Raw genomic sequence first — 23,919 nt, 5'->3', positions numbered from 1 at the left:
ACAGTCGGCCCGGGCACGTGGGTCCGGTCACAGATAAATTCTGAGATTTTCCGACTTTCTTTCCTCTTTTTCTTTTCTCTCCCATACATCGAAAAAGCTAACAGAGCCTGCCACGACCGTCGTTCAGCCTTTTCTACGGCGACGAGTTGCCTTCGGTCTACGGACTGATCGGCTCTGGAGAATAACTCCTTGATAGGAAGTTTCTTCCCCGTCCGATGGGGAAGGAATGTCGATGACGGGATACATTCTAGCAGTATTTATGATTATCTTGGTAGATGGACGATAATGACATTAGCCTGAACCGACCTGTAACATGACTGGACGTGTTCTCGTACCTGAACCTGTTCCTGGACCTGGTATTCTGGGGAAATCCTGCAGACGCGTCGGCTGTATGTCCGGCAAGGGGTCATCCCTTTGCCCAAACTTTGAGTAGAGGGACTTGGAATGCTCGTTTCAATCTACCGAGCCGTACTCTTCTGGACCCTTTGCTGTGCTAGACGCGCTGCTGTCTGCTGGTGTCGACTGCTTTCATTCTTGCGCGCATTTCTCACGCAAAATCCATGGCTTCGCCAGTGTCGCATGCCGGTGTGCCCCTGAGGCATGCTGGTAACATGCCTCCCTGAATGCCTGGGCCCATACCCTAAAGCGCCTGATAAAAGGTGCAACAGAGCCGCTGTTAACGGAGGAACTTGAGCAGAGGCGACCTTCGTTCGACACTTTCGAGACTTTCGGTTTATATTGTTTGTATCTTGTTGTTTTGGCGCGCCGGCCCCAGTCACTCATTTGAGATCTTCTTAGTATTACCATCGCCGACCACGACAACTAGTCAGTAATTTAGCGAGATGAAAGGACTTCACGGTGGCATTCCTCTAGCCGTGCTGGCCGCCACTGCGCGGGCCCAGGTTCAAGTTATGGGCGGCCCCGGCGGCACTGATGTCGGCAACCATGCCTCCATTCCTACAGAAAACACGGCCACCAACACCGTTAACGACGACTTCAAGGATGACCACTCCTTCGAGCTCGAGCACGAGATCGAGGTGTACCCCCCTGGTCATGGTCACCACAAGCGGGTCGCGGGGGGACACGGTCCAAGTGTGATAAGTGGTCCCAGCGGCGACGACATTGGCAACGGCTTTGCTGCAGCGAGTGTCAACACGTTCTCGTCCGAGGTCAATGAGGATTACAAGGACGACCACTCCGTGGACATTGACAAGACCACCATTATCAAGCCTGACCATAAGCACCACCACCGCCGCGGCGACAACTTCCCCGAAGTGCCTCATAAGCCCACCGTGATCGGCGGCGCTTCTGGTGATGACATCGGCAACGTCGCAGACATTCCAACAGTAAACGAGTTCGCGTCGTCTGTAACAGAGTCGTACGTCGACAACCACTCGGTCGACGTCGACAAGAACACCATTGTCAAGCCGCACTGGCGTCGCCAGCACTCCGTCATCGACGGGCCCAGTGGCGACGATGTCGGCAACGCCGCCTTCCTCGCCGACGTGAACAAGATCTCCTCTTCCTTCACAGGAAAGTATAAGGACGACCACTCCGTTGACGTCGACAAGACGACGATTGTCAAGCCAGGCAGCCACCACGGCTACCAGGGCCAGGAGAAAGGTGAGGAGAAAGGGCACGAGAAAGGGCACGAGAAAGGCGACGAGTATGACCAGGAAAAAGGCCAGGAGAAAGGCGACGAGTATGACCAGGAGAAAGGCCAGGAGAAAGGCGACGAGTATGATCAGGAGAAAGGCCAGAAGAAAGGCGACGAGTATGGACAGGAGAAAGGCGAGGGGACTGGCCAGGAGTATGGCAGAGGCTTCCACCACCCGCCCAACAAGCGCGAGGCCCGCGGACACCCCTCCACTGCCATTGGAGGCCCCAGCGGCAATGACATCGGTAACGTCGTCGACATCCCCACTGTGAACAGTTTCACGACCAAGTTCAACGGTCATTACACCGACGACCACTCTGTCGACGTTGACAAGGCCTTTATCGTCAAGCCCCATAAGGCCCGCGCCCTGCGTCCAGGACAAGAGGACGAACACGGAAAGAACGACGAAGATGTTACCGTTATTGGCGGCCCTAACGGTAAGGATGTCGGCAATGGATTCGGTGCCGCCAACGTCAACGCGGTGGACACAGAGACTAACGAGTCCGTCAACGATGACCACTCGGTCGAGGTTGAGAAGACCGAGATCATTAAAGCTGGTGATGGTCACATCCATCCCATCAAGCCGCAGCCCGAGGAACACGGCACTGAGCATCACTCAGGCGCGGAGGAGCCGGAACCTTCTAAGCCTGTTCAGCAGGACTCCCACTCCAAGTCTGACCCTGAATGTACCAAGGTCCATGAGGTGGTACACACAGTGACCAGGACTCGCACCGCTGTCGAGACTGCCACCCACACTGTCTGGCCTCAGCCGGCCCACTCTGAAGGACAGGAGCCTTCTCACAACCAGTATCCTTCTGCCGGAAATCCCTCCAGTCCCCACGGCCAGGAGCAGGGTCCTACTGCGCCTCAGTACCAGAGCGAGCAGGACGGCAGCAAACACAATTACCCCGAGACTGGGTCCAGCTCGTGGAACTCCAAAGGTTCTGAAGAGTCTGGCGAGCCCGGACACGCCAAAGGTCAGGAGCAGGCCCCCTCCTCTCCTCAGTACGGTGGTAAGAACGATGACAACAACAAAAGCAACTCCGAAAATGGGTCGAGCTGGTCCGATTCTCAGGCTCCCCAGCAATTTTCGAGCTCTGAGAATGGCAAAGATCAGCAGCAGGTTCCTGCAGCGCCTCAGTATCAAGAAGGGAACGACAGCAGCAAGTCTGATTCAGAGGGTGGATCGAGCTGGTCGAACTCTCAGGCGCCGGCACAGTCTTCCAACTCGCAGTACTCCGGACAGTCAGGTACATCTGCGCAACAGTCCCCCAGCAAGGACCAGGGCCAGGACAAATCATCCGACGAGTGGTCTTCCCCGTCTTCAAACGAGGAGGGAAGTTACAACGCCAGCCCTGCTCCGGCCGCCAGTGAGGTCTATTACGGCGCCCAGTCATCCCACGCGGCTTGGGAGTCCACCCCTACAAGCGAGAGCCACAGCTCCCATGGCTACTCCCACGTTCAGTATCAGCCCTCTCCCACGTCAGAAGGTGCATACCATGCCCCTGCCACATCCGCGATCACAGTCGCAGAGGCCTCCTCCTTCAGTGTGATTCCCGTGCACGTACCCAGCGGGACCCCCCGGGCACACGCTCACGGTTCTGTTGTCGTGGCTTCGTCCAGCACGCCTGTTTCGTCTGCGTTCCGAGTGCACAACCCTTCTGTACCCACTGGTGCTTCTCCTGAACAGAACCACCGCAATTCACCCTCGCCGTCCCCCTCTACCAATGGAGTAACCGAGTTCACTGGTGGTGCTGGGCGCGTTGCCAAGATCGAGGGATTGTGCGGAGTGCTGGTGGGTGTTTTCACCCTTCTGGCATTTGCGCTGTAATTGCCGCGCTGCTTTCTGCTGAGGATGGGGAATGTGAGATCCTTAAAGGAGATTGACGCTAGGTCGTCCGCTTCTCATCTAGTTTTATGGTCATAACGCTCTTTTAGTTATGCCCTTTTTCGTTTTTTAATGCCAGGATTCCTTCTGTGTATCCTACAGCTAGCCTGCCTGCGGGTTATATTAATGAATTTTGTTCTTTTGCCGAAGCTAAAACCATGCATTTGCCTATTATATTATGTTCCAGAGGCCCTTACGGTAGGAATGCTAAGAGCTATGCCATCTCAGGTAAGGAGAACTATCTACTGGGTCGTTTCTCCACTGTGCCATTTCACTCTATCCAACTTCAGAGGAAGATGGATCAACCGAAAGCCTTCACTCGTCAGATCTGGCATTCTGCCTGCGCGGATATTGATCTGAAGCGCCGCGTGAAGCAGCTTTGGCGGCGCCAACCCTTCATCGCGCCCCTTCCTCATCGCCACAAACTCCTGCTCGCTGACACCCACTTTCAGGTGTTTGTTACGCTCTTTATGCTCGCCGACGCTGGTATATGGAACCGGCGGGCGCCCTTCCGGCCCGCCAGGAGGGTAGTCGTGGCCCGCCCAGATCTTGACATGGGAGGGGAAGGAGAGAAGGCGCTGTCCGGATCTGTAGAGACTCTCTGCGCTGCCGAAGGGAAAATCGCAGCGTGCTGTGCCAAGGTCGACATGGAAGAGGGTGTCACCGGTGAAGATGTTGTCTAGGTAAAGTCAATAATTGCTCTTTCTTGAACCCGAAAGTTGAGGTTGAGGTTAGGGTTGCAAGCATGAAAGTGCAAAAAGACAAATAAGAAGATAAAACTCACTTCCAATCTGGTAGCCCATATGGTCCGGCGTATGCCCCGGGAGGTGCAGCGCTGTGACCGTTAGGGACCCAAGGGCGAAGGTCTCGTTGTCTCTCAACAGCCTGTCAAAGACATTTCGATACTCGTCCGGTGAGATCCCATATTTCTCGCCAAACACCCGCTGCACCTGTCCGATATGCTCGCCTATCGCAATCGCTGGTCTATGGTCTGCGCTCTGCTCTTGCGCCAGACGAGCCTGGAGATACGATGCGGCGGTCAGGTGGTCAGCGTGGGCGTGGGTCTCTAGAATCATGGATACGCTGTAGCCCTCTTTCCGGATCAGAGAGAGAAGCATATCGGCAGATGATGTGCTGATTTCTTGCGTTGCAGGGTCATAGTCTAGCACTGCGTCGATGATGATGGCCGTGCCTGTTGATGGGTCGGCGACGATATACTGCCACGAGCCGGTTTTGTTTTCGAAAATGCTGTGGATCGTTGGCTCCATTGAAGGGCTATGTGCATTCTGGCTTGATGATGAGGGCGAGGAATGATACCTAGGCCTCGTGGGAGAGAGATGTCTGGATGGGTACACGGAGAGCTGCTGGCGGGGGCCTGGGCCTGCGACAGCAGGTGGAGTAGCCCCGACACTGGGCGCCAGGCATTCAGACAGAGCTGGGACCGGGGTCACTGAGTACTGCCGGGTGAACCTGGCAGTCGCTGGCCACGGCCAACTATGGCCAATTACGCCTGGAGCTCTGCTCCTGGCTGCTTTGGGAGCTGCAGGTGGTAGCCGTTGTAGGAGCTGCATGACTGCGGTAAGCAAAAAAGGAAAAAAAAAGCAACAGAGATAAATGGCAAGCTTATTTTAGTTCAGATGAGAAAGAGTGGTCTTTTAAGTTCTATGCTGGGGTGCTAGTTCCATCTTTTATGGACATTGCCTTCAATCGGCGACTGAGGCAGCGGACGGCGACTGGTCCCCTTTTAGCACCGATCTACTGTTTGGCCAGCCAACGCCTCAAATTCTGTCTGATACAACAGGATCTACTACGACGTCATTGATGTATACAGTCATTGAAGACTGGAATAGGTGAGGGACGAATTGACCAGTGTTGGTCTTGGGTGGCGTACGGCCAGTAGGGCTAACCCCTCTGTGCTGCCGTGGCGGACGGCAGTGATAACAGCGTCGATGCTCTTCTCTGGGAAGATGTCGACTTGAGCATATAGCTGCAGCTGCACATGATGTTTCTAGAGTAGAATATGTATATGGCCCTGGTTCTTGGTCTGCAGTAAAGCCTAGTCGGCGACTCACCACCGGTCACTCTAACGTGGAATCGCCGATTCCCCGGTTACGAGAAAGGCCTATTTATATCCCGAAACAGCCCATTTAATTCCAATCGTCTCTAGATTCATAAATCTTGAAATAGAGTACAGGGCACAATGCTTTTCGCTCGTGCTACACGGCGCTCCATCTTTCTACCATCGGCCAGGTTGGCCGTCAGTCGACATGCATCTACGGCATCACCATCACCATCATTATCGCCATCACAATGGCCCGTGAACTCTGCTGCCCACAGTCATAGAGTCGTGGTGGTGGGCGCCGGGACCGCCGGTTTGACCATCAGTCACCAGTTACTACGATCTAAACGATTCTCCCAGGACGAGATCGCCGTGATAGACCCGTCAGCCTGGCACCACTATCAACCCGGTTGGACATTAGTCGGGGGAGGTCTCAAAGCAAAAGACAGACTGCGGCGTCCACTGCAGGATCTGATCAGCCCGCGCTTGAAGTTTTATCGCCATACAGTAAACACGTTTTGCCCTGACAGCAACATGATCATGCTTGACGATGGCTGTCGGATCGCATACGAACATCTTGTGGTTGTTCCGGGCATCGAGATCGATTATGGAAGCATCAGAGGCCTTCCCCAGGCTCTGGAAAACCCCTCTGCACCCGTCTCATCTATTTATGGGTATGAGTTCTGCGACAAGGCATTCAAGACGATCGAGAACCTCAAAAAAGGCACGGCCATTTTCACCCAACCCACAGGCATCGTCAAATGCGCCGGCGCTCCTCAAAAGATCATGTGGCTGGCACTAGACCACTGGCAAAAAACAGGCCGGTATACCTACAGACCAGGCACCGGCGCCGCAACAGCGGCAGTAGAAGAGGATTCGCCAATCAAGATCAAATTCGCAACTGGTCTGGCAAGTCTATTCGGCGTGCCCAAGTACAGTGCTGTGCTGGAGCAGCTGCGCTGCCAGAGAGGCGTCGAGGGCTCCTTCCAGCACGACCTCGTTGCTATTGAGGGTAACCAAGCCGTCTTCAATGTTGCCCTTCCACATCCAGAGGGAGATGCAGGTAGGAACGGAAACGGGAGTGGGAGCGGGACAGTTGCGGCCTCGACGACGCGGAAGGTACAGTTTGACCTGCTGCATGTCGTGCCCAAGATGGGGCCGTACGCCTTTATCAAGAAAAGCCCGATCTCAGACAAGGCCGGATATGTTGAAGTAGACGAAGCTACAACTCGTCATAGGCGATACTCGAATATCTGGTCTGCGGGCGATGCGTCGAGTCTCCCTACTTCGAAGACTGTCGCGGCGATTACCGGCCAGGCGCCTGTGCTTGTGCACAATCTGCTGCAGGCTATGGATGGAAAGCCACCAGATGCAGTGTATGATGGTTATACCTCGTGTCCGTTGCTGACGGAATATGGCAAAGTGCTGCTTGCTGAGTTCAAGTATGGCGGGGAGCCAAGTGAGACGTTTAATCGGTGGTTTGGCATCGACCAGGCCGTGCCACGGCGGGCATTCTACCACCTAAAGAAGGACTTCTTCCCCTGGGTCTACTATAGCTCTATGGTCAAGGGGACGTGGCGCGGGCCCAAGGGGTGGAGTGTATAGATAGGGCAGCAGCCGGGTTCCCCGTACAGCAAGGCATTACCGTAGAGTCACTAGAGTTTTCGCTATCTAGCCTAGCCTAGTCCAGTTTACAGTAAAGTTTGGCGCTCAATTAAAATTGGTAAAATTAATTAAATTTAATCCTTTACGTCGTCTGGTGCCACATGCCTTGGCGAATCGGGTGATCGAGAATGGACCCCGACAGAATCGGCGTCATCAACCCTGATTCTATCCATCTACCGATCTTACTATCCCATTTTCACCCTACCCGTTTACTATTATAAGCCCAAAGGACGGACAATGACCGTCGCTTGCACTGAGTGTCGCGCGCAGCATCTCCGCTGCGATTTCAAAAAGCCAACCTGTTCGCGCTGTTCCGATGCCCGACTGGCCTGTATCTATCTCCCTTCACGACGTGGAGGCAGACGAAAGCCTGCAGCTCTGGCTGCTCGTCAAGTGCCCAGCCCTTCACATTCGGGGACCTCTCTAGAGAAAAAGGACCAGCCTCCGGCTCTTGTTTCCGACGCCCGCTTAGTCGGTCTCTACTACGAGCACTTCCACCCTGCCCACCCGATCCTGGTTCCCTCACGCCTCTATGAGAGTCGAGACTACCCTCGTTACTTGCGCCATGTCGTCGCCTTTATTGGCAGCCAGTACTCCGCGGTTCTGTCGAAGGATTCACTTGCGGAAGCAACTGCGCTCGAGCTCAGCACCACTGTCGACCGGACCCCCTGTATGGTGCAGGCACTTCTCCTCTATTCCATCATCCTCAGTGCGCGCAACGAGCACCACCAGGCAGAGATCTCCCTCGCTCGGGCAACGGAGATTGCCCTGGAACTGGGGATGTATCAGAAGGAATTCGCCGCGACCATGGCTGACAGCCAGGAGCCCGAAGCAGAAAGCTTGCGCCGGACATGGTGGGAGCTGTTCGTCGTCGAGGTCTATACTGCCGCTCTCCAGCCGAAGCCTCAGCTTCAGTTAAGGTGCAGCCAAGTGGCGTACGATGTCCCACTCCCATGTGAAGAGTCCTTGTACACCTCCCAGGAGACCATCCCCCATCCACCGAGCCTCGACTCCTTCAGCATGCGACTGTTTACCGACGAGGACGAGGACGAGGCGGCCATACACCGCTACTCATCCTACAGCTACCGGATTGAAGCCGCCCGCATTCTCGCGCGCGTGCTCGTTCTCAACAACCTACCTGAGACGCAGACGCATCCAGATCACGCGCAGGCTGTGACCAATGCCCTCGTCAGCTGGGCAAACCACCTCCCGCCGCAAAAGGCCGCCTCCGGCATCATAGACATGTACGGGGGCGTTGACGAGATGCTCTTCCAAGCCCACATCACCATCCATTACGCCTCCATGCTGTTGCACCTCCCACGCAGCAACCTTAGTCCCAGTCTAGACGCCCCCGACAGCCCCGGTCACGGGCACGCAGGCAGTAAGACTATCTACCCCGCAATACCTAGTATCCGCCTGCCTCCCTCATCAGCCCGCCAGGTACACGATGTCATGGCCACCGAGGCCTCGAAGAGTCTCACCAACCTTCTTTCCATGCGGCCTTGCGCAAGCGCCCGCACATACAGTCCATTTGCTGTGTCCGGCCTGCTCCTAGGCGGACTGATGCAGCTCTTCACCAGCGAGCACCATCCACCCGCCTGTGCGGACCATCACCACAACCGCGTGATTCTCGTTCTTGGGGCTCTGAAGCTCCTGCGACAAAATTGGGCTCTTGCGAGAGAGGCGCACCGCCAGCTGCGGCTTGCCGCCGCGGAGACCGTCTCAATTATCTCGTCTTGCAGGAGATCGGTAGCTTTAGCGAGCGCTGGTCTTACTTCTACAGCTGGAGGAAACAAAAGTCCCAGCAACTGTAGTTGGACCCCGCGGCTTGTACCTGCAGGTGGGAATCCCGGTCTTCGAAATGAGGCTTCGCCTCCGCTTGCCACCTCGCCGGTCTTTCTCTCCGAGTACGTGGATCCAACATGCAGCGATCCGTTCCTGTTTGACAGGCTGTCGGGGTTGGCAGGAGTTGACTATGTATAATAGCGGTGCCAGTGTGCTAGCAATCATAGCTAAAAAAATCCCAAAAACGGCAACATGCATCGCCAGTCCCTGTATCACTTTAGAGAACATTCAATTGTTCAATAATGTAACTATATGTACTTGCCGTTCAGCTCCAGCTGCTGGTCTACTAACTCAGCGACAATAAACCTAAGAACGGAGAACTCTGATAGAAGTGGCTAGGGTGGAGTTCAGATCTAGCCTTCTATGCTCGATTACCACCTACTTTTGAGATAGCTCAATTCCCTATTAATGAGCGGATACCTTACAGTCTGGCTAGGACGGATCTAAAGCTATCTGAAGCCGCGGCAAACCCTTATTCGACTGAGATATGGCCATTTACGACGTAGAGGACATGATAGTAGAGTGTTCAGAATGCAATATCTTAAGAATTACCACAAACTACAGGTGATCAAATTATAGGGGTTTATATTTGAATATCGTTTTTGTTGTGGGAGGTGGTTCCCTAATGTCTTCAGGATAGCGTTTGCCATTTGACGAGGTGATCACGATAGAACCAGGAAAGCAAGCACCGATGTAGAGCTTCTCGAGTTCGTACCCCATACTTATCTCTGAGCGGATAGAGCATTAAGCGCTATAAGTGTTTGTACTGTTCTCGAGTGAGAGACGAATCCATTAACCCGAGGGATGTAGCTCTTTGCGGAAAGTAACAAGACGGGGTGAAGAAGTACATAAAAAGCGAGAGACGACACCGGCTACAGACTCTCAAGGTCAAACGTCTTCGCGTCCGGCTTCCAGATGCCCAACGCTGCGTCTCGCTTGATGAACTGCCCATACCCCTTCCGGCCTACAACCCCTCCGTTATCGCGATCCCAGACAACCTGGCCGCGTAGAACAGTGTATCTCGGCCAGTTGGTGACTTTACGCCCCTCGTACGGAGTGTAGTCCGTATTATGATGTAGCATATCGTTCGTCACCGTCAGGTCCAGTTTGCCAGGATACCAGATTGTCAAATCCGCGTCTGAAACACCAGGAATCAGCGCGCCCTTTCGGGGGTATAGACCGTACAGTTTCGCCGCATTGGTTGAGAAAACCTGGACGAGCTTTGTGAGCTCAAGCTTTCCCGCCGACATGGCAAGGGGCATCCGCGTTTCCACGCCCGGCAGGCCGTTGGGGATGTACTTGAACTGCCCCACGGGGTGCTCGGCCGTGATACATGTCTTCTTGCCGGACTCGGCGTCATCATACCGGAATGGACAATGATCCGAGCTGAGGATGGCAAACGTGCCGTTGTCGAGACCCGTCCAGATCGCTTCCTGGTCGTTTTTGTCCCGCGGCGGCGGGGAGCAGACGCACTTTGCTCCTTCGAAGCCCGGCTTGTCGAGGTCGTGCCGGGTGAGGAAGAGGTATTGCGGGCACGTTTCAGCTAGAATTGGTTGGCCAAGGGTTTGTGCCTCGCGGATGCGTGTTGTCGCCCCGACGTCGCTAACGTGGACAAGGAGGATGGGAGTGTCTGCGATTAGCGAGGACAGCGCTATCGCGCGGTTGGTCGCTTCGGCCTCGAGGATCGGCGGCCTTGAGTTCGAGTGGTACTTAGGAGCGAACAGTTCGGCCGCTTCGAGCTGGTGCGTCAGCCAGTCGAGGACCTCGCCGTTCTCAGCGTGGATCATGGTCAGGATCTTGTTTTTGCGCGCGGCTAAGAGGACCGATAAGATGTCGCCGTCCCTCAGCTGCAGCGCTTGGTAAGTCATGTAGATCTTGATGGAGCTGATCCCTTCTTCGCGCAGCCTGGGGAAGTCTTGCAAGGCTCGGGGAGCTGCCGTGCCCATCAGGAGGTGAAAACTGAAGTCTGAGTAACATCGGCCGTCGGCGAGTGCGCGCGTGTCATGGACCACATTCACGGGCGTTGCCGTCGTCTCCTTTTGCAACGGGGCAAAAGTGATGATCGTGGTATTGCCGCCTGCGATGGCAGATCGAGAGCCAGACTCGTAGTCATCGGACGATGTACCCTTGCCAAAAAGGCTAGGTTCCTGGAGGTGAACATGGCAGTCAATACCACCGGGCTGGCTGCTGGTCAGTCATTGTGGCCCTGTAACGGTTGGAGGCTCCAACTTACCATAATAAAGCCACCCTCAGCATCTATCACTCTGGTGCCCTGCTTTGCCAGGGAGCCAGATGGGGCCAGGAGCGCGATCTTCTCTCCCTGAATGGCGATGTCGAGAGGCGCTACATCTGAAGCTGTAACGCAGATTCCGTTAGTAATGACAAGGTCATACATGTTGAGTTCCAGACGATAGTCAGGGTATAGAATGATGAAAGAGGAGAGCGTACCTGAAAGCCCTGCAGACACCGACGGTTGAGCCCCTCACGATGATCCCCCCTGGGAGCGGGGTGAGACGATAAGGGTGGCCTCCAACGAGGGGGCTGTGATAAGTCGCCTAAGATAAGTGAACAACCTGAAGGAGATTACGAGATACGAAATAAAGAGTTAGCACGTGCCACGCTAGATAGGCCGTATCGTAGTGGGGTTGGAGTAATAATTGCTTGGAGTTGGAGGAGTCTTGACTTCCTGTTCGAGTTGGGGCTAGAAGCCCTAACTGGACTCTTATCGTCCAACATACAGATTCGACCCACGATGACTCTGCGCGGCTGAGTCAACGATACTCTACTGTATCGCACCGGGAGGGTAGCTGGGCATCCAGTCACCCACTGTTCAATGACCTGGAGACCAGAGTGCCAGCCCTCACGTCGGAAGGAGGATTTCAGCGAATAAACTGTCTATCTGCCTTAACATGACTGAGCTTATGATCAACAGAGGGAGTCAGAGAAGGTCTAGGTAGATCATGGATAAACCTTCAGCTGGTGAAGACGAGATGCTCCTAGTAAACCCCATCGGCAGAGATTAAGCAAAGAACGTATTGACAGTAATATGCGGAACGCATCGAAGCAGACTCCCTGCAGGGTCCCCGTAGGCTTCAGGAGATGCTCCGCATGTATTAATCATGTACCTGAAGCTCTATTGAGAAGGAGTTGGGTGACTCAATGGAACATTGTTCTGGTTTAACTATGCAGACCGACAACCATGGACGCTGCCGAGTTAGAGACGTTTCTCAACCTGAGATATTTCCCCCTCAGACGAGATAGTGGAGACGGAACCCAAGTCTCACACCCTCAGCGCTGCTGGGTTTTGAGGGGAAGATGAGTCTGCACTGTTCTTGTCTTTGGTTTATACCCAACGCTAACCTGAACCCTAGCGGCCATGTCCTCACCCGAGGACAACTGGCGATGTCCTTCTAGCGAGACGTCAAGCCCCCCTATCCCGGCGGCAGGAGATCTGGCCGGATAAATATTAACGTAAGAAGTGGAATTGGACGTAGCTACTAATGGAATTGACCGTTTGACAGTGTCGCAATGGGACGGTAGTGCCTTTGACCGAGAATGAATGGGTACATGATATCAGCACTTAGCGCTAGACTACCAGATCTGCTCAGCTCTATACCTTCCTAGAAGTGTGGTTCTTAGAAAGCCTTTTTATCAGGGTTATCGCAACTTTTACGCCATCCAACCACGACTTCAGTAGATTTTTCCTTTTCTGACAATCGGTAGTGTACAAGTCTTTCTAGACACCATGGTAGACCATGGGAACGCATACAGTCCGCAATTATACTATGTAATAATACTTCCATCCTATGAAGAGCGGAAGCTAGACCTAAATTGCCAATCCCAAGAAATAAGGGGAGTCCCACTTTCAATGAGCCTCCAGGGTCATACATAGGGAAATAAACGAACCATTATCTTCTCTCTAAGGGAGGACGCGAACTGCAAGCCTTGATTCTTCGCTAACCTACTCAACGCTGACCACCAAGAAGTAGCTCTTAACTAGATCATCATGGACCGATAACTGGAGAAATAATCACAAGAAACCATCAAATCCACCCCCCATCCACCGAATAGCAAGCCCCGGTCACAAACGAGCTCTCCGGACTCAACAGGAAAACAACTACATTCGCCGCCTCGTCAGCCGTCCCCTGCCGTCGGAACGCAATCGGATCATCAAAAGGGGCATCTGAAGGCCGGCCGATTCTATCCCACTGCCCCTGCATTAAAGGGGTATAGATCGGACCGGGAGCAACGGCGTTAACGCGGACCTCGCGATGACCGTTCTCCTTGGCTGCGACACGGGTGAGGCCGAGCACTCCGTGCTTACTTGCCGCGTAGGCACCGTATTTCGGGACGCCTGGAGGAGCTCTGTTAGTATGTACAGGCTTTTCTTTGGGACCGAACCCCACTCACCTGTAGTTGAGTGGATAGAGGCCATATTAACAATCGACCCGCCATTAGCGATATTCTTAAGCTCCGCGCGAAGGCAGTACATCAGCCCCGTGAGATTAACGCCGAGTATTCGATCCCACTCGTCATCGTCGAGCTCTGCCACGCTTTTGACGCCGTGGTCCTTCCCCACTATGCCTGCGATATTGGCGGCGCCGTCAAGACGCTGGTATTTCGTTAGGATCGACGCGATCCAACAATCGACCTGTTGTCTGTTGGAGACGTCTACTTGAGTGATTGTGTATTGGACGACGGGTGTCTTGGAGCTGAAATAGGATTCTGCTTCGGCGAGAGTGGTCGGGTTGACGTCGGCTATGCAAACGGTGCCCCCGCGCGAGGAAAGGAGCTTGGCGGTTGCGAGACCGATGCCGCTTGCACCGCCAGTGATGGCGTAGACTTTGCCTTGGAGGGACATTGTATCTAACGCTGGATATTTGTTGCTTGGTTGGAGATAGCTGTTTGAGGTGGTGCGAAGCTTTGTCGTATTAGTTGGCATGCGGGGAACTCCCATAGTGGAGGTGGTTGTACTATTCTCCAACTTCTCCGTCTTTATCCCGCCAATGGCTGGTCTTTTCAATTAGTATTATTTCCTTAGTCAAAGGTGTCTGAAAGGCTTACCAGGTGCTCCTGTGCCTTATAGTTTCCTGAAGCCTTCGTAATGGCACTCCACAAACTTGCGGCCATATCGGCCATATCGGTCAAGAGTCATGTTTCCGTCCTCGGCCGAGGCCGCTACGACCGTACTCGCTCTATAAAATGGTCATTGGTAACTATTGAATGTGGCATTTGAAGCTCCGAATTGTTTTCCTCTTCTAAGTGCAAATAGTACAATTATCTAGACATCTATGCCAGCGATGAAAATCCTCATCACTGGCGCGGGGATCGCCGGCACAGCGCTGGCCTTCTGGCTCTCGAAACTCGGCCACAACGTCACTGTGATCGAACGCGCTTCTTCACTGCGCGCAAGCGGATTGCAAGTCGACCTCCGTGGCCCTGGCATCCAAGTGCTTCGCCGGATGAAGCTAGAAGAAACATTCCGCCAGCACGCTGTCGCGGAACAGGGGCTTCAACTCGTGGATCGAAGAGGCCGAAGATGGGGGTACTTTGGCGCAAATAGGTCGGGGAAGGGGCTGCAGAGCTTCACGACTGACTTCGAGATCATGCGGGGCGATTTGTGCCGGATGCTGGTTGGGGCTTGCGGGGATCAGGCGAGGTTTGCGTTTGGAGTGCATGCTGTCAAGGTTACGGAGGCCGACGAGGGTGTTGATGTGGTCTTTTCGGATGGGGTTGCGGACCGGTTTGATCTCGTGGTTGGGGCTGACGGGGTAGGGTCTCGAATGAGGAGGATGATGCTTGGTGTTGGGGAGGGCAGCGAAGAGAACCCGGGGCATCATTCTATTGGAGTGTACGGGGGCTATTGCACTATTCCGCAGGAGGTTCAGGAGGGCGAGGAGTATAATGCCACTGCATTTATTGCACCAGGAAATCGTGGTATCATGATCCGGCGGCATGATCCGCACAGGGTACAGGCATACGTGTTCTGCAACCCGCGATCGTCAGAGCGCTTGCTGAACTCGACTAGAGGAGACATTGAGGAGGAAAAGAGAGCTCTGGCAGAGGTATTCCGGAACGCAGGTTGGAAGTGTGAGGAAATCTTGCAAGCGCTTGTTGCATCCGACGATTTTTATTGCGAACGGATGGGGATCGTCAGATTGAACGCTTGGTCTCGCGGCCGTATTGCACTGGTTGGAGATGCAGCGTACTGTCCGTCGGCAATGACTGGAATGGGGACACCGTGTGCCTTGACCGGCGCGTACATCCTTGCCGGAGAAATTGGGAGGCATTGCGGAGCAATTGCCTCCACGGAGAACGTCACGGCTGCATTGGAGGCGTACGACCGGAAATTCAGGCCCTTTGTGGACCAGGTCCAGAAGGGACTGACAGACACGGATAATTATATGGACAAATTCCCGGCTTCGCCCCTTGGTGTCAGTGTGATCTACCTTGTTTTCTGGCTTGCCTCGCTGCTGAGATTGGATATCATTGCGCAATGGGTCTTGCGAGAAAAAACAAATAGCTGGGAGCTGCCGGAGTACCCCGAGATGGATACCTTGTGAGCAAGCAGGACCAGCCCATGTACATAAAACCTTGTCGTTCAGTGAGATTCACTTTGCCCATTTATATCGTAATCGGCAATTGAAGAGAGAAGTCTGAACCAGTAAAACCAAAGTCGAACAATCCGTCGAAATCTGAATCGAAATTAATATCCAGGGCCTGCGGAGAAACACCATTTGTCCAGAGCCCAAGGTCACTGTGTGTAGTGGCAGCGGTGACCGCGTCCGCCCTGGCCTGGAGTATATTACGGCATGTAGAAAGGCTCTCATGCATGGCTCTGGAAATAGTCTCCGTTGCTGGTGAGTCATCCAGACGAGCCTCTGCCTGGGCGAGCATCATACTAACCCATACATAGGTCTTCACATTCATGTCCCCGTGTACCACCCTATCCTTTGCGTACTGCACAAGGCGACGCGCATCTCGCAAGAGTGGTTCTTGGCGAGCTCGATTACGTCTCTTTGCGAAGATGGAGGCATCTTCTTCGGCATCTGGAGCCAATTCCAGGAAAATGACCAACGCGCCCCGGGTAATAAGGTCGCGAACATGCCTCCCCCAGTGACGAGAAGCTGGCTGTAAACACTGTCTTCCAGAAGAGTAACCAAGTCCAGGGCTGCTTCCAAGCAGGCATGCCGCGAATGGCTGTACAGCGGGTTCGATCTGGCTCGGATCGCATAACGATAATGAAGGCACAGCGTAAAACGACGGAGAAGGTGACTACAGAAACTAGACGTGAAGGTGCTGGAACCACAGGCAGTCTGGTTTATGACACGAGCCGCTTCAAAGCAAGCTGATGCCAGCTGGCCCCCAAGCTCTAGGACCTGATCATATGAAGGCTCTTCTTGCATGCTGTTGATCACCTTCGTTACCCGCAAACGGACAGAAAGGGAGCTTGCCAGAACACCCTGAAGGCTGGGCTGACCATCAGCAGTCGCAGCATCCGAATCAGCCATCTCGTCAGGTGGCGGCCTGGTTGTGTAGTCTGCGTCGGTTATCATGGGCGGCATGCCTGAGTCTATTGCCGCCTGTACATTTAGCTCCATGATCGTATACCACAGCCGTCTTCTCATATGTTTCTGCCGTGAGTCCATATGGCCGAGTTGATCGGGGTCCTGATGCAGTCCCATCTGCATGGCCATCCTCAACAAAGAGCCGGCTGAGATCCAGACGAGATCGGAGCCCACCTGATTGACCTGACGGGAGAGTGCCAAGAGGCAATGGACCTGGACAGCTTTCAGCGAGAGACGATCTTTCTCCAGCGGTGCAGAAAGCCACGTCTGGGCGATGTCAATCCATATTCGAGCGTAAGCTGCCACCTCGCTGCGCACACTGGCCTTGCTATGTAATGGCCCTGCAACGGTCATGATCAGAAGAATTAGTAAGAGAAACGAGCGGTCTGCGGATTCGCCGCTCGCCAAGCTTGTCCTATACTCTTCCATGAAAGAATAGTAGTCCAAGATACCATAGCAGGATTCAAACGTGGTAAAGTACAACTCTACCAATGCGTCCATGACTCCTCGATCTGGAAGAGAGGTGTACAGATCAGGAGGGAGGCATCTCCGGCTGGGACGCTGCTGCTTGATCATTTGAGCCAGTCTCTTGCACTCGAAAACGGTCTCGGCCGCCTCGTCACTTGAAGCACCATTGACGAGTGATGAAAATGCCTGAAAGCAATCACCAATGGGCTCGAACCAGGCCAGACCCTCCATCTTGACTCGTCAACGAAGACCTTTGCCACCGGGCCAGAAAGACATACCAGCGAGAAAGTATTCATCCAATGTCCATGTCCAAACACGCGGGTCTTGGACATGGCGCCGTGGATACCACCTGAGCTAGCCGGCATATCTTCACCAGTTACGCATGACCGGCGTTGCTCCTCGCTACTATGATTGTTTTTAGGCGTGTCACGATCCACTGTCAAGCGTCGAGGGTTATCTTCGTAGAGGCACGCTGACGTCAAATCCAGGGCTCTGCATTGACCACAGGACGGCCTGGACCGGTCGCATTTTACCTTACGGCGACGGCATTCAGTGCAGTTGTAAGATGGACGCAGGCGCTTGCGAGTCGTTTGCGGTGAGTCTGTCATCGTCGATGGCGCGACGAAGTTGTCAACTCGGGTGTTGAGAGGGATGAATGGCCCGGCTCGGCCGTAGAGAAGAACGGGGCCGATATGCCCGAGCTGCCTGAGGCCACAACTGTAGGCAACAACCATGATGGGAGTACTAGGTACTCTGCAGCGGAAAGAAGGGATAAGCAGACATAAGGGCGCTCCTCGCCACTATGCAAGACCTGGCAGCATCAAAGCGGGCTGGCTACTACAAGACCGCACCCCTTCCCAAAAACCATTCCCTCATCTTCTCAACCCCTAAACTTGTAACCAGCAGCATCCGTCCAAGGGCATCCACATCAACGGGCAATGCCTCGCTAAGCACTTTGCTGAAATCGACATTACGTACAATAAAGTGTTTCTTTCCCGTCCAGGCCTCTGCGAATTCTGCCGCGGAGGCCGCATTCCACAAGTAAGCAGATGCGTACCATGAATGCAGCAGACCGAGTTTTCCGTCACATCTCATATCCTTGTCCCCGCGGACCAATCGCAGGATCTGAATAAAGTAGAATGTGAAGAGAATGGTGCGCCGAGCGGACTCCTCAAAGATCCAGAGGGTCCAGAAGGGTGCGGGCGAAGTCACCGTCGGCGGGAGTATGGACGGGCTAGGGTTGGAATCTGGGCCGTCTGTGTCCAAGCCTTGGTCAAGGGAGGGGGGGAAATGCGTGCTGTTGAAGAGTAAAGACGCTGCTGCTTGTAGGGCTGATATGCTGAGGGTGTCGAGAGACGAGGCTGTATTAGCAGCGTGGAGGTCGGCGTCGAAGAGGTGCATTATCTGATACAGAAGCAGGGCCTGCGTATGTGCGAGGAGGTCTGGTGGCGTGGCAGGCAGCGGCGAGAGAGCGAGTTCCTGATGCCGCGAGTGAATGTGCGCCGTGATCATGGGGCCGTTGATAAGGTTCTTGGTGATGTAGAGGGCACAGCAGGCGTAGGCGCCTAATTGTCATTTAGCAAGGTACGATATTTCAAAGAGAGAGGGAGGTACCTTGCATGACCCTTGGCATGCCGTTGCCGTACAACTGCGCGTGCGACCAGGCCGTCTGGTTCTCGGTAACCATCATCCGCGGCGTATCCTTGAGGATGTCAATGGCATACTGGAACCGCGAAGACATCAGCTCCGATAGCGTGAAAGTCATCTCTGATCGGACGTGCACCATCTGACCGGCACTGGTATACACTGGGACAGGAACGGTGTAGGTTCGAGCCTGGTCTGCCGGCGGCGGTGACGGCGACGGTCGCGAGGACGGTCCTAGACCACGGTCTAGGTCAACCACTGACGGGAGACCGGGCTCGGGCACAGCGTCAAAGGCGAACTGGTCCACGAAGATAGATTCATCTGGTTCCGCCGTCCCTTGTCCATTCAAAACCGCTAGCAGCTCCGGGATCTGGTCTGGGGCCGGTAAGCCTGGGTAAACACACACAATGTTCCTTCGTAGGCAACGAAAACAGGCCGGGAGAGCGAGGTCGCAGCGGCGTTTGGCTGCCCTGCATGCGTCGCAGGATTTGCGCCGGGGCGGAGGGTTATCACGCTCCACCGAGCTCATTTTCTTGACTGCCGCCCGCACCCCCGACACGGGTTTGACAAGCGCGTTGGTCGGATTGAGTGCCGAGCAGGAGTAGTGGAGGAGGAGGTGGTGGTGGTGGTGGGAGAAGATCTCACTGGTGGGGGCCATGGATGGGATCTGGCGCAGTTCCGCACGCTAAGAACTACCACTGTGTTATCTGGACAGGACCGGTTCCTAGACAAAGGGGATCAGCTCTGCACGATTTTAGGTCTGTATGTCCTAATAACCATATATTTCGATGTCACATATTACCTGGGAAACACTTGGAACTGTATAACACCAAGACAGTCGAGTCTTGAACACTAGGCGATGACAGCAAGGCAACGACGGGCATTGTAGAGGAAAAGACCAGCCAAAGTGTCAACAGACAGAACATTGTCGCTGTACAGCGTCGAGCTAGATCATCGCATGAATGAAGTTGAAGCGAATGGATGAAGATGAAGATGGGTTGGGGAGAGTGGAAGTGAAAGTGGGCGGGCTGGGGTGAAGGCAGCGGAATTCCGCAGTCTCGTCACAAGGCTGTATTGAGTCGTACTCAACACAGCGCTGGGGAAAGGGTATAAGAACCTCTCAAGACCGCACCAGAGGATCCTCAGTATCTACAGAGTATCTTCAGAGCATCTTCCATATTCAACAATTCAACCAAATCTTCAATGCTGAGCCGCCTCCGCTTCAGAATACGACCCTCCAGAATGTCTTCTCCCACCATCTTTGTCTGTGGCGCAACAGGCACTCAAGGCAGTGCCATAATCTCCAGCATCCAAAAACACCAGCCGACCACCAAGATCCACGGTATAACCCGCGATCCCTCCTCTGAGCAGAGCAAGGCCCTCCAAGCCGGCGGGGTAATGCTCTTCGAGGGCAACTTCAATGACGAAGACTCCCTCCGCACCGCCATGACCGGCTGCACAGCACTCTTCCTCAATCTGATGCCGAATCTGACCGAGATCGCCCAAGAACTTGCTCAGGCGAACCGAATCCTACAAATCGCGAAAGAAGTCGGTGTCCACCAGGTCGTCTACAGCAGCGGGCTCGTCACGAACGCCGAACGCCGCAAATACTGGGACCCGACCAGCTTCGTGGCGAAGATCGTTCTTAGCAAGAAACAAGTTGAAGAAGCGGTGCGCATTGCAGGATTCAAATACTATACCATCATCCGGCCCGGAAATTTCATGACGAATTTCCTTGCCCCGTACGTCTACCGCCAGTACCCAGGGTTGGCGGAGAGGGGCGAGTTCACAACGGCGTTTACGCGTGATACGGTTATCCCTATGATCGATCCGAACGATATCGGGGAGTTTGGAGCGGCTGCATTCATGGAGCCAGAGAGGTTTCATGGGAAGGAGATCGCCATCGCGTCTGAATTGCTGACGCTGGACGAGATCCTGGCATCCTTGTCCAAGGCTGCAGGGAGGCAGTTGAAAGCGAACTACATGAGTCAGGAAGAAATTGATAAGCAGGTGAAGACGAATCCGTTTGTGGGCGGGCAATTGATGGCGCGGGATATGGTTGACGAGGTGGATATTGAGTATATGACAACTTTTGGGGTCCAGACGGGTACGTTTGAAGCGTTTTTGGCGAGGGAGGAGCGTCTGAGGGAAAGCATCGCAGCTAGGGTTTGATAGGGCTGGACAGGGCTGAACAGGGCTTGACCAAGAAGGATCTCTGGAATCCTAGGTTCTTTGTTTTCACAGCATGAATGCATCAATGGCTGCAGCAATTACTGCATCAATGAATGGAGTCACCTATCCTGAGTAGTTCACTCTAGTGAGCTTCAGACAACCTCATCAATCTCCGACACTTATACCCCACACCACTTTATCCGCACCGTGGCCAAGGACAGCTCCCAGGCGCCCATCCGAGACAAACAAGAACAATCAATCACAACAGATGCATTGCCGGCAAAAGACATGAAGGAACAGTAAGAACACAGGCTAAAGAGGGGAAATTTAAAAAGTGCTGGGTAGATCTCCGTGTCCTGTACGATGCTGAAGAAATGAACCCCCGCCAGGGCCCTTGGCTGAAACAGCCAATCCCCGCGCCGGCTATATCATCCCTAATCAGCTATGGCAGGTCTCATGTCGATCGACCCTGAATCGCTTCAGTCCCGCTCTCAAGATGGAAATGCCAATTAGCCTAAAACCGCCGCTGTTCGGTCTCGCGTCCGAGCCCAGGGGTCTCTCGCGGGACTCGTACAGTGCATGCCAATGCCAATTGATCTATAAAACCCAGCGGCCGGCTCTTGATCTGGCTCTTCTCATCATCAAAAGCTCTGGCAGCTTGCATTCCTTAGTATTCGCATTCCATTCATTCGTACTTTTCCTTTGATATCGCTACTGTTCTTCCATCGTTCAACTCTTACCCAAAATGGTCCATCTTAAAACCCTCGCCGGCAGCGCTGTCTTTGCCTCGCTGGCCACCGCGGCCGTCCTCCCCCGTCAAAGCGCCAGCCTAAATGATCTTTTTGTCGCGGCCGGCAAATCCTACTTTGGCACTTGCTCCGACCAGGCGCTGCTGCAGAACTCGCAGAACGAGGCCATTGTGGCGTCGCAGTTCGGAGTGATCACCCCGGAGAACAGCATGAAATGGGACGCGCTTGAACGTGGGTCTTTCCTTCAGAGACGGTAGATTTTGGCAGGGCTGACGGAAATGTGGGAACAGCGTCTCAGGGGAACTTTGGCTGGTCTGGAGCCGACTACCTTGTATGTTCCTTGGCTGTCGGGGTCGATTATTTCGGCTCAGCCGGTGCTGACCAGGTTTAGGTCGACTACGCGACGCAGCATAACAAGAAGGTTCGCGGACATACGCTCGGTAGGCCAGCTCCCACCCGTCTCAACGTCGGGGTCACTGACCCGTCCAGTCTGGCACTCCCAGCTCCCCTCTTGGGTCTCGTCCATCGGCGATGCGAACACACTCAGATCCGTCATGACGAACCACATCAATGAGGTCGTCGGCCGGTACAAGGGCAAGATCATGCACTGGGTATGCCTCACCAGAACCCATTCCCGCCATAAACAAAGAAAGAATGCATGAGAGAGAGATCGCCTTACTGAGATGAGTGCAGGACGTCGTCAACGAGATCTTCAACGAAGATGGCACCTTCCGCAACAGCGTCTTCTACAACCTCCTGGGCGAGGACTTTGTGCGGATTGCGTTCGAGACTGCGCGCGCCGCGGACCCTGATGCGAAGCTGTACATCAACGACTACAAGTGAGTCACCCTGCTGCTGCTTAGGACCAGCTCTGATAGCGGATTAGCCTGGACTCTGCGAGCTACGCCAAGACGCAGGCGATGGCGAGCTACGTGAAGAAGTGGTTGGCGGAGGGCGTGCCTATCGATGGAATCGGTGAGTGGACCTTGGTCTACAGTATAGCGCAACTCGACTGACGATCTTCCAGGCTCCCAGGCCCACTACAGGTACGCTCGGCGGTCGTCTGGCTGACCAAGTACTAACGTATCGCAGCTCAAGCCACTGGTCCAGCACTGAAGCCGCAGGATAAGTTTTTTCCGCCCTTGGATGCACTGCCGTCACACTGACAACCCCAAACAGCGCTGTCCTCTCTCGCTAACACGGGCGTCTCCGAGGTTGCCATCACCGAGCTTGATATTGCGGGCGCAGCCTCGTCCGACTACCTGAACGTAAGTAGTCCGATCCACTGGCCTTCCGGCTCGGGCTAACGAGAATGCCGTAGTTGCTCAACGCCTGCCTCAACGAGCAGAAATGCGTGGGCATCACCGTCTGGGGAGTGTCCGACAAGGACTCGTGGCGCGCGTCCGACAGCCCCTTGCTGTTTGACGGCAACTACCAGCCCAAGGATGCCTATAACGCAATCGTCAACGCTCTGTCTTAGGCATTGTCCTGGATTTGGTGCTTCAAGCGCACACCGACTCGGGCACAAGCTGAAACAGTTGAGAGAGTTGAGACAATGGAGACACTTGAGATAAATTCAAACAATTTAAACCCGCTCAATTGTATCCATTTCCGGAGTCTAGCGAGGTAGTTGTATATAGCTTTGCCAGTATTTGCAGTACAATCGAACTGCTTGGAGCTTGACCGATCTATATTTAGAACTGTGATGCCTAAACCTGAAACTCTTAACTTATATTGGCCAGCCAATCACACTGCAGACGCAGCCGCTAGTTCGGCCGAGCATCTTGAAGCGGCTCTCTGTCTTGGGGCTCTGACACCAGACGGAGTCTGGAATTTCGAGCTTTGAATGTGGACCAGTACAGCCGCGGGTTGGCATGAACCTTCAGCTGATCAATTATCATCATCAATAGTTCTCGGCTGGGTTTTGAACCTGCCCTAGGCTGAGGTGGGCTGCACTCAATTGACAGTGTGACACTGATGCAATGGCCGACCGGGTCCACTTATAGATCGGCGACGGCAACGCAATCGCTGCGGGCCGACATGAATTATAGTACTCAGAGTAGAGAAACAAGAAATAAAAAATCGAGAAAAATCAAGTCAACCCGCGAGAGCTTGAGAAATAAAAATCAAGAAATGATGACGCCCGCCGATCAGCCAAGCGCTCACTCGACAGATCGTAAGCACTGAATAGGGCCATCCCCACT

At 54.1% G+C, this 23,919-nt stretch overlaps 11 protein-coding genes across 11 annotated transcripts, besides 1 other annotated feature; 6 read left to right on the top strand and 5 right to left on the bottom strand.

Moving 5' to 3' along the window:
• Positions 1-23,919: part of a sequence feature (contig 1.29 1..525887(1)) that runs on past both edges of the window.
• On the top strand, positions 843-3,782 carry CweA (putative GPI anchored protein; the record flags this gene model as incomplete). The annotated part of the gene is made up of 1 exon (XM_654339.2): positions 843-3,782. The coding sequence occupies one exon, from the start codon at positions 843-845 to the stop codon at positions 3,486-3,488; it is 2,646 nt and encodes an 881-aa protein (XP_659431.1). The 3' UTR covers positions 3,489-3,782.
• ANIA_01826 (MBL fold metallo-hydrolase) lies at positions 3,788-5,116 on the bottom strand (the record flags this gene model as incomplete). The annotated part of the gene is made up of 2 exons (XM_654338.1): positions 3,788-4,224; positions 4,330-5,116. 2 exons carry the CDS (start codon positions 5,114-5,116, stop codon positions 3,788-3,790), a joined length of 1,224 nt encoding a protein of 407 aa, XP_659430.1.
• Positions 5,746-7,366, top strand: ANIA_01825 (NAD(P)/FAD-dependent oxidoreductase; the record flags this gene model as incomplete). Its single annotated transcript, XM_654337.2, has 1 exon — positions 5,746-7,366. The coding sequence occupies one exon, from the start codon at positions 5,746-5,748 to the stop codon at positions 7,207-7,209; it is 1,464 nt and encodes a 487-aa protein (XP_659429.1). The 3' UTR covers positions 7,210-7,366.
• Positions 7,507-9,404, top strand: ANIA_01824 (uncharacterized protein; the record flags this gene model as incomplete). Its single annotated transcript, XM_654336.1, has 2 exons — positions 7,507-9,246; positions 9,384-9,404. 2 exons carry the CDS (start codon positions 7,507-7,509, stop codon positions 9,402-9,404), a joined length of 1,761 nt encoding a protein of 586 aa, XP_659428.1.
• On the bottom strand, positions 9,987-11,509 carry ANIA_01823 (uncharacterized protein; the record flags this gene model as incomplete). The annotated part of the gene is made up of 2 exons (XM_654335.1): positions 9,987-11,294; positions 11,348-11,509. 2 exons carry the CDS (start codon positions 11,507-11,509, stop codon positions 9,987-9,989), a joined length of 1,470 nt encoding a protein of 489 aa, XP_659427.1.
• Positions 13,047-14,071, bottom strand: ANIA_01822 (SDR family NAD(P)-dependent oxidoreductase; the record flags this gene model as incomplete). Its single annotated transcript, XM_654334.2, has 2 exons — positions 13,047-13,468; positions 13,525-14,071. The coding sequence occupies 2 exons, from the start codon at positions 14,069-14,071 to the stop codon at positions 13,158-13,160; spliced, it is 858 nt and encodes a 285-aa protein (XP_659426.1). The 3' UTR covers positions 13,047-13,157.
• Positions 14,406-15,677, top strand: ANIA_01821 (putative FAD-binding monooxygenase; the record flags this gene model as incomplete). Its single annotated transcript, XM_654333.1, has 1 exon — positions 14,406-15,677. One exon carries the CDS (start codon positions 14,406-14,408, stop codon positions 15,675-15,677), a length of 1,272 nt encoding a protein of 423 aa, XP_659425.1.
• ANIA_11793 (uncharacterized protein) lies at positions 16,041-17,758 on the bottom strand (the record flags this gene model as incomplete). The annotated part of the gene is made up of 2 exons (XM_050612876.1): positions 16,041-17,336; positions 17,429-17,758. 2 exons carry the CDS (start codon positions 17,756-17,758, stop codon positions 16,041-16,043), a joined length of 1,626 nt encoding a protein of 541 aa, XP_050468740.1.
• On the bottom strand, positions 16,041-19,452 carry ANIA_01820 (uncharacterized protein; the record flags this gene model as incomplete). Its single annotated transcript, XM_654332.1, has 4 exons — positions 16,041-17,336; positions 17,429-17,950; positions 18,129-18,715; positions 18,765-19,452. 4 exons carry the CDS (start codon positions 19,450-19,452, stop codon positions 16,041-16,043), a joined length of 3,093 nt encoding a protein of 1,030 aa, XP_659424.1.
• Positions 20,037-21,269, top strand: ANIA_01819 (NmrA/HSCARG family protein; the record flags this gene model as incomplete). The annotated part of the gene is made up of 2 exons (XM_654331.1): positions 20,037-20,901; positions 21,103-21,269. 2 exons carry the CDS (start codon positions 20,037-20,039, stop codon positions 21,267-21,269), a joined length of 1,032 nt encoding a protein of 343 aa, XP_659423.1.
• Positions 21,623-23,375, top strand: ANIA_01818 (endo-1,4-beta-xylanase xlnC). The gene is made up of 8 exons (XM_654330.2): positions 21,623-21,946; positions 22,006-22,046; positions 22,107-22,155; positions 22,205-22,326; positions 22,409-22,554; positions 22,602-22,690; positions 22,895-22,983; positions 23,037-23,375. The coding sequence occupies exons 1-8, from the start codon at positions 21,712-21,714 to the stop codon at positions 23,193-23,195; spliced, it is 930 nt and encodes a 309-aa protein (XP_659422.1). The 5' UTR covers positions 21,623-21,711; the 3' UTR covers positions 23,196-23,375.

This window comes from Aspergillus nidulans, chromosome VII (assembly GCF_000011425.1).
Source record: "Aspergillus nidulans FGSC A4 chromosome VII".
NCBI lineage: Eukaryota > Fungi > Ascomycota > Eurotiomycetes > Eurotiales > Aspergillaceae > Aspergillus > Aspergillus nidulans.
Note: the sequence above shows the minus strand (reverse complement) of the source record. Positions and strands in the feature narration are given on the sequence as shown.